The 9,531-nt window shown below is 45.7% G+C and overlaps 1 protein-coding gene across 8 annotated transcripts in view; it reads right to left on the minus strand.

Annotated features, from left to right (window-relative positions):
* cep63 (centrosomal protein 63) overlaps positions 1–8,130 on the minus strand; it is an 83,110-nt gene extending 74,980 nt beyond the window's left edge. For 2 of the 8 annotated variants that reach the window (XR_011344033.1, XM_069896494.1), the window contains exon 1: positions 7,980–8,124. Coding sequence is in view for 3 of the 8 variants with exons in the window: in XM_069896494.1 (XP_069752595.1) it covers positions 7,980–8,113 (134 nt within the window). In the remaining 5 variants the exon portion in view is untranslated. Of the gene's footprint in view, positions 1–6,730; positions 6,913–7,979 lie in introns of those variants that run through there. The other 6 variants (XM_069896499.1, XM_069896495.1, XM_069896498.1 and 3 more) reach the window with 5 other exon arrangements.
* Positions 8,131–9,531: the final 1,401 nt, after the last annotated feature.

Here is a 9,531-nt window from a genome sequence, read left to right on the forward strand (position 1 = left end):
CTAGTTTAAACTCCCTGGAACAGCACTAGCAAACTTTCCCACAAGAATATTAGCCCCCCTCCAGTTCAGGTGCAAACTGTCCCGTCAGAACAGGTCCCACCATCCCTGGGAGAGCCCAATATTCCAGAACCTGAATCCCTCCCTCCTGCACCATGTCTTTGCCACATGTTAAGATGGATAATCTTCCTACTTATAACCTCACCAGCACATGGCATGGGTAGTCATCCTGAGATCCTGTCCTTCAACGTAGTGCCTAACTCCCTAAATTCTCCTTGTAGAACTTCCCATAGCTTTTGTCACTTGGACAGATGCAAGGATAGGATGGGTTTAGAGGGAAATGGGCCAAATGCAGGTAGGTTGGATTAGTATAGACGGGGCATTTTGGTCAGTATGGGTAAGTTGGGCCGAAGGGTCTTTTTTCCACGCTGCAGGACTGTAACCAATTCCATCTGAAGTAGTTCCGTGTCCACAATTCCTATCCTTACCCTGACTGGTTTTAATCTCAGATTTCGCACCATAAATCATCTTGGGAAACATATGAACAGTCATATGTTCAACTGTGTAGTGTCATTTCAATGGTGCTTTCAAAATGGCCACACTGTATAAAAGGCCAATGGTACAATATGATTTCCAAATTGCCTCTCTAAAATCCTTAACTTTGTTCCAATACATGTTTGAGGTGGTCCACATGAACTTCAGTGTGCCTTTGAGAAGATCCCACGTAGGAAGCTGTTACCCAAGACAATCTGACAATTTGGATATGGAGCAGTGGACAACTGTGCTGGGTAAACTCAGTCACGCAGCACCCATAGGTGTTTCAGGCTGGGCCCTTCATCAGGAATAAAATAAAAAGGTGGAGAGGAGGGAAGAAGAGACAGGGGGAGGGGCACAGGCTAACAGGCAAGAAGTAATGGGGGATACAGGTTGGTCCGTAGAAGAGAAAAAAGGTAGAGATGTGATAGGGGAGTTTGTTCAGTGAACCAAGCACATCCTCATCTACAAGTGAGACTGAACGCAGATTGTGTGACTGCTTCCCCAAACACTTACATTCCGTGTGTGTCTAAACTTGAGCTTCCTATAGCCAACCATTTCAACTCCCCGAACCATTCCTATAGTGACATGTTGGTCCTCAGACTCATCCATCATCAGGGTGAAGCATAAAATTATGAAAAATGATGTTCATGCTACTGGCTTTAAGGCTGTCCCTGAGGAATATGATGAGCGATTTTGCAACATAACTTTGAGAAATAACTCATCATATTCCTCATGGACAGCTTTAAACCCAACTGTATGAACATCATTTTTTTTTCATTTTTCAATAATGCCCATCTAGTTACACTGTTTCCATGATCTTCTTTATACTTTCTCCACCGTAACTTTTCTTCCCCCTCCCTTTCCAGTCATCTTCCGCACTTTCTGTCCTATACCCCTGATATGCCATAGACATGCACCAGTCAAGTATTCTACCAATACAGCACTTTTATTAGCAGACTAAAACCACCTCTAACTGGCCAGTGGGAAAAGCATCTCCATCTGCAATACCAGTGGAAAAGAGTATCTCTACAAAGCCAATAGCAAGCCATTAGTATAATAGCCCACCCCCCCCCCACCATTACATTATCACAACCCCATCACCTCTAGGTTCCAGCCCCACCTTCTTTCCCCCCTTGAGATGAGAAAAAGTACATCAGCTTTAGAGGTGATGTAGAAGTTCACCAGGTTGATTCTATAGATAAGTGGGTTAGCCTACGAGGAGAGATTGAGTTGCCTGGGACTATACTCCCTGGAATTCATAAGAAATTGAGGGGATTATGTGAAAGCATGTAAAATTATTAAAGGAGGCAGGAAAGCTGTTTCCACTGATAGGTGAGACTAGAACTAGAGAACGTCTTAAATTCAGGGAGTAGATCAGGAGCTTTTCACACAGTAATGAATCTGTGGAATTCTCTGCCCTTGAGTCCACCTCATTGAATATATTCAAGACAGTTCGATTTTTGCATAGTTGGGAGAATGAAGGGTTAAGGGGAACAGACAGGTAAGTGGAGCTGAGTCCACAGCCGGATCAACCGTGATCTCAATGAATAGTAGAGCGGGTTCAACAAGTCAGTTAGCTCCTATTTCTCATGTACATACACAACATCGACTTTTTACCTTGGTCTCATTAAAGTGTCCCAGCCTGAAACTCTGACTGACCATTTCTTCTCAAGGATGCTGTCTGACCTGTTTAGTTCCTCTAACTGCTCATTCTTTGATGCTACTGCTTTTATTTAAAGACTTTCGCAATTTATTTACATCTCATTCATGCCTTATTCTTCTGCAAAGATCTACATTGAGGCAACTAGGACATAGTATATAATCCACCCAAAATAATTGTTCAGATTTTAAAAAGTTAAGGTCCTTGCACTAAACATCTAGCTACCAAATAGAAAATAGCTCATTTGTTCCCACACTTTTCTATTTCCAAACAACCAACCCCATTGTCTAACATTAAAGCAGGCAGTCAGCGTGATTGAGAGCAATGCTGGAGCAAAGGTCAAGAGCAGTTATGCTATCGAGGAGCAGGCAGCCACTTGCAGATCTGCCCCACACTGCTTTCCAACATCCAATCTTGTAACATAAACTTAACATCCAAGGCTTTGGTCCTCACCTCAAACCATGCCCTATTCACATGGAGATTCTGGAATAGACCAATATCATTCACACTAGAAATATGTTACATGGAACAAAGAACATTACACAGTGTAGGCCCTTCAGCCCACAATGTAGTATTGACTGATAGAAACCTACTTAACAAACTAAACCTTCCCTACTTCACACCCATCATCTTCTATGTTTCTTGTATCCATGTGCCTGTCAAAGAGACTTTTAAATATCTCTAATGTACCAGCTTCCCCCACATCCTTGGCAATGTATTCCAAGAGCAAATAAACTTATCCTACAATGTCTCCCCTAACTTCCTCTCACTTTGTATAGATGTCTTCTCTACTCTCGCCGGGAAAAAGATGCTGGCTGTCCACCTTAACAATGCCTCTCATAATCTTGTAGACTTCTATTGAGTCACCTCTCCTCCTTCTTCACTCCGAAGAAAAAGACCTAGCTCTGTTAACCTTGCCTCTCAAGACACGTTTTCCAATAAAGGCGACATCATTGTGTTCTCTGCACCCTCTCCAAAGCTTCCATATCCTTCTCATAATGAGGCAACCAGAAATGATCAAAATATTTCAACTGTGGTCTAACCAGAATTTTATAAACTGCAATGGCCTCATGATTCTTGAACTCAATCCTCTGACTAATGAAGGCAAGCAGACCATAAGCCTTCTTTACTACCCAATCAACCTGCTTGGCAACTGTGAGAGATCTATGGATTTGGATCGCAAGATCACTGTTCTTTCACACTGTTAAGAATCCTGCCATTAACTCTGTACTCTTCCCTAAAGTTTGTTCTTCCAAAATACATCACTTCATACCTTTCCAGATTGAACTTCATCTGCCACTTTTCCACCCAACACTCCATCCTGTCAATATCCTGTTGTAACCTATGACAATCTTCAATACTACCCACACCTCCAATCTTCATGCCATCTGAAAACTGACTGACCATACCTCAACTTCTTCATCTAGGATATTTTTAAAGAACACAAAGAGCAGGGGTCCCTGAACAGATGTCTGCAGAACTCCACTCATCACTGACCTCCCCGCAGAACATGTTCTATCTATAATGACCTGCTTTCTACAGGCAAGCCAATTCTGAATCCACACAGATCCCATGCCTCGTGATTTTCTGAATGAGAGGAGGACCTTGTCAAATGCCTTACTAAAATCCATATACACATTACCACCCTACCTTCACTCATTTCTTTTGTTAACTAGCATCAACGCCCAGCATTGCTTTCAATACTCTTCTTTCTTTTCTGATGACACGTTACCCCATTTTAAACACAGTTGTTATGGATTTGGTTCACACTGATTCAGTCCCATCTACGAAACTAAACTTTGCTCTGTTCACAAATTCTTTAAATTTCCTGTAAATGTCAGCTTATTCCCTTGGCAAAACTGTGATTCATTCCCTACTTTTCACTCCCCTGCTACAGCGAGATCACTGTCATTTTGTTTTATTGCTCTCTTAATACTTTAAGATACAAAATGAATGCTCGCTGTTGAAAGTGGAAAACACGTTCATCGGCCAGGGCATTGAGCACAGCAGCTGGGACCTGTTATGGTGATATTGGTGAGAATGCATTTGGTGTATTGTGCTCAGTTTTGGTCGCTCAACTGCAGGAAAGACATCATTAAACTGGAAAGGGTACAGGAAAGGTTCACAAGAATGTTACCAGAATTGCTAGGCTGAAATTATTAAAAGGGGCTGGTGGGGGCAGGTGCTTTTCCTCCTGGAGTGAAGGATGCAAAGGGGAACCTTGCAGGTTTACAAAATCGTGAGGGGAGTAGATAAGGAAAATATTCAAAGGCTTTCCCACACACCCCGCCCCACAATGGAGTAAACAAATGAGGCGCCATTGATTTAAGGTGAGAGGGAACCTGAGGGGCACTTTCTTCATAAAGAGAACGATGGGTGTGTGGAACAAGCTGCCAGCAGTGATAGAAGTGGGGGAAATTATAACATTCAAAAGACACTTGGACAGGTACATGCAGGTAAAGGGGGCCAGCTTGGCTGCCACAGACAAGTTGAGCCATAGGACCTGTTCCTCTACCACAATGTTATTTATTCTTCATTTGGAGGATCTACCATGCAAGTCTAATCTGTAGCTTCCAAAACCAAAGCTGGTGACTTGCAATCTCAGTCATATCCTGTACTTCGGGTGAGGATTATCACGAAAAGATTTACATTTTTAGCAGCATTTTCATGAGACTATGACAACTTTCATCTAGTTTACATTCTTGAACCTAGATGTACAAAAGTCCTCTTAATTCAAATACTCTTGCAATAACAACTGAACCTCCACTAATCTAAGGGTTTCTTATCATTTCCAACTGTAATGTCACAGGCAAATTTACCATTCAACGTTTAACTAAATTATTAATTATCTTTCATGATGCAATTATTAAACTATATTCAAGTTAGATGCATACCGAGGATGTCTTAATATTCACCAGAAAACAAATTTTTTTTTTAAATGGTTCAACAGGAAAATCTGCGCAACAATGTTGAAGAAACTGAGCAGATCATGCAGTGATAAAACCAACGTTTTGGGCCTGGGCCCTTCATCAAGGGAAGAGCAGAAAGAAGGCAGGTGCCTGAAATAAAGAGATGGGAGGAGGAGGAGAGCAGGAAGACCACAAGAGACAAGAGTTTATATGTGGTAGGGTAGAAGGGGAAAAAAATGAGAATGGATAGGGAGAGAGGAAAGGAGGCAAAAGGATCAGGAAAGAAATTCACTTGCTCCATCTCTGACAAAATTCTCCCATTTCTCGATCTCTCCATCTCAGGAGACAAACTCTCGATAGACATTTTCTTCAAACCAACCAACTTGCATAGTTCCCTCGTGGTCACCTCTTGACAATCTGTGCCCTCAGGATTCTAGTCCTTTCTCTGATTTCTTCCATCTCCATCACATCTGTTCCCAGCATGAGATCATCCATTCAAGAACATTCGAGATGTTCTCCTTCTTCAAAACAAACATGGCTTCCCTTCCACTGCCATCAACTCAATCCTCACCAGCATCTCCTCTATTTCCCACACATCTACCTTGGCTCTCTCCACGCCCAGACACAAGAACAAGATTCCCCTTCTCCTCACCTACCATCCCTCCAGCCTTCCTGGCCGACATAGTATCCTCCACAATTTCCACCACTTACGTGATCCCACTAAAGACACATCTTCTCCTTTCCACCTCTCTCTGCTTTCCACAGGACCACTTCCTCCGTGACTCCCTCGTCCACTTACCCCTTTCCATGAATTGCCCTGTTGGTACCTCCTCCTGGGAGAGCAGGAAATGCTACACTTGCACCCACACCTCCTCGCTCACCACCATTCAAGGTCCTTAAAAGCCCTTCCAAGAGATGCAACACTTCACTTGTGAATCTGCAGGGGTTACCTAGTGCAGCTGGTGCTCCCATTGTGGCCTCCTCTACATCAGAGAGACCAGTCACAGACTGGGAGACTGTTTCATTGAGCATCTTCGCTTTGTCCGCTGCAAATAAAAGGGACCTCTAAGTAGCCAACCACTTCAATGCCCCATCCAATTTCCATACTGATACACCTGGCCATGGCCTCATGCACTGCCAGACTGAGTCTTCCCGCAAATTGGAGAAAAAGAGTCTAATATTCCGACAGGGTACTCCCCAAACATGTAGCATCAATGTCAACTTCTCCATTAGGCCCCTTTCCTATCTCTCTCTTTTCCTATCCCTCTGTCCTCCAGTTCCCCACTCCTTCCCTCTCCCTTCAGAGAGCCACCCATTCCCTCTATCACTTCTCAGCATTTTTTCTTTTGCGCTCTCCCACCCATGACCTCTTGCCGGTTGGCCTGTGCTCCTTCCCCTGCCTCGTCCCTCCAACCTTTTTAATCAGGGACCTGCCTGCTTTCTGCTCATACCTTGACAAACAGCTCGTACCCGAAACGTGGGTTACATATCTTTCCCTCCTCTGGAAGCTGCATGACCTGCTGAGTTTCTCCAGTACTCTTGTGCATGGCATTTTTAAAACCTTGGTTCAGTTAAATTATTGATCTAATTCCTGGTAAACACATTATTAATGAACAGAGATTGTTACCTCAATCATACTGAACAGAATTCTCCATGACCCCCTGCTGCACGTGCTGAAACAAGGCATGGAGCAAAGGATAAATCAATATCGCACATAGAAGACAAGCAAAGAGCAAGAAGAAAGAAATAAAGCAAATGAAAGACACTAAAATAAGGAACAAAATCATTTGAGATAAATGGTTTGAAATGAAAGTTATTTTCAGGTGAATGGTCACAATCAGCTTTGTTCCCTTTTCAAATGACATCACTCCCCCTTTCTCAATCAATTCAAAAACTCCAAAGAAAATTAATGGTTATTTATTAAAGGTCCAAATATTTTCATATAAGAGAGTAGGGTTAGAAAGGGAAAGCTTAATGAGTCTCAGAGGAAGTTGATGACCTCTTCACAAGAAGTGGTAAAGCAGACAGGCAGGCAAAATACTGCTGCACTAGCCCACTCAACCCAAACCCCTACCCTGACATCCAACAAGCCCACCAACAACCCCAAACCCACCTCTCCTCCCAACCAACCAACCACCCACCACCTCCAAACTCTCCTCCAGCACCACCTATCTCCATTCCAAACACCTCCTCAACCACCCACGCATCTCTCTCTCCAAATCCTAACCTTTGATAACCTCTCCAGCAGCCCCAGCAACCCCTAACCCCCTCCAACACCCCCTTCAAACCCACAAGCCTGCTCCAACAACCACTCCAATAGTCCCAACAACTCTCCTTCTCCAACAACACTTAAACACCAACCACTCTCCAACAGACCCAACAACCCTCACCCATCTTCAACATTGCCAACCATCCTGACATACTCCTGCCATTGTCTCAGCTTCCCTTCACTTCCCCTCGTCTTTCACCAGACCCAACCTCCACCATCCATTCCCCTTACCTCCCCTCCCCACCTCCACCCACTCCCCTTCCCCTTCTCCACCCATTCCCCTACCTCCATCGACTACCCCCTCCACCCATTCCCCCAACTCCATCTACTACCCATTCCCCTACCCCCACCCACTTCCCCCCTCCTCCACCCACTTCCCCCCTCCTCCACCCACTTCCCCCCTCCTCCACCCACTTCCCCCCTCCTCCACCCACTTCCCCCCTCCTCCACCCTACCCTTTTTGCCTTCCACTCTCGCTTATTCCCCTCCCACTTACCCCGTTCCTCCTTCTCCCACCCTAACCCCTCTCCCTTCCTTGCCCCCTCCCTCTATCTCCTTTCCTCTCCATCCTACCCCGACTCTGACAATTCCCTTCACCGCCCCATACCTGCCATCCCTCCTCTTCCGCCAGCCAAGCCGAGCTCCGACTACGCCTGCGCAGCACTGCCTCTCGGAACCTGGAGTCCACCACCGAGCCGAGATCCTACTACGCCTGCGCACTCCTGTGCCGCACTGCCTCATGGAACCTGGAGTTCAGTCGCCTCCTCATCCGCGCCAGTTCAAGCACCGGCCAGCATCGGCGCCCAAGAGCCAGCGAACTACGTCAGAACCGCCCCCTGCTGGCGATATCGGCCCGCAGGACCTTTCAGGTTTGGGCGAGGAGACGGCGATGGGGCCGAAGGATCGGGCTGACGTTTTGGGGACTATGGGAGTGGGAAGGGAATGAGGGTCTGAGGGTCGAGGCGGAGGGCCAGTGTAGGGAGCTGGGGTGGTTAGGAAGACACCCAGGAGACTGCAGACGCTGGGGGAACAGCGGGTCAAGCAGCATGGTGGGGGTGGAATGAGAATGGTCAACGTTTCGAGTCTCTGTTAAGGTTTCTGCTCTAAATGCCGAGCAATTTTTGTGCCTTTAATGCTGCTCGATCTGCTGAATTCCTCCAGCAGAGGGCGTTTAAGCTTGGATTCAGGAAAGTTGGGATTAAGGTAAAATATCTGAATCATTTTGGAGGTTGGAACAGGCAGGAGGGGCTGAATGGCCTCCTGCTCTTTACTTTTACAGATCTTGACTGTTGCAGACGTTGCAATACTTGGCAAATATTGCAGAAACAGGAGCACAGACCAACTGGCTGGGGGTTTTGCAGACATTTTCAACCTTGCTACGACAGTGTCGTGGTTTGCACAAAGCTGTTACAAGCTCCAGCGACTTGGGTTCAAATTCTGCTCGGTCTGTCAGGAGTTTCTCCCCGTGTCTGCATGGGTTTCCTCCAGGGACTTCGGTTTCCTCCCTCCGTTTAAAATGTACTGGGGTTGTAGGTTAAATTGAGTACAACTGGGCAGCACAGACTCAAGGGCCAAAATAGTCTGTTACCATGCTGTATATATCAATGTAAATGGTCAAGAGGTGTCCACCTGCTTCAAAAGGACATCCATCATTCCAGTGCCTATTGACCCGTGGCACTGACATCTACTGTGATGAGGTGCTTTGAGAGGTCAGTTATGGACTAAATCAACTGCAGTCTCAGGAAGGAACTGGGCCCATTTTAGTTCGCCTGTCAGCACATCTCGCTGGCCCTCTGCTCTGGGTTAGATCACCTCGACCACAGGAACACCTACATCAGGGTGTTGCTAGTTTACGACAGCTCAGCATTCAACACCATCATCCCCACAACTCATGACCAATCTAGGGGATCTGGGAGTTTGTCCATCCCTCTGCAACTGGATCCTTGACTTCTTCATCGACAGACCTAATCAGCGCAGGTGGGCGAAATCCATCAACACAGGGAACTGCAGGCTTAGTCCTCTATCCTTTGTCCACACATAACTGCGGAGCCCAGTTCGGCTCCAACTCAATCTACAAATTCGCTGACAGTACCTCTGTTGTGGGCTGAATTACTAGAAATGATGATTCAGAACACAGGATGGAGATGGAGAACCTCGTT

This window comes from Narcine bancroftii, chromosome 9, assembly GCF_036971445.1.
Source record: "Narcine bancroftii isolate sNarBan1 chromosome 9, sNarBan1.hap1, whole genome shotgun sequence".
NCBI lineage: Eukaryota > Metazoa > Chordata > Chondrichthyes > Torpediniformes > Narcinidae > Narcine > Narcine bancroftii.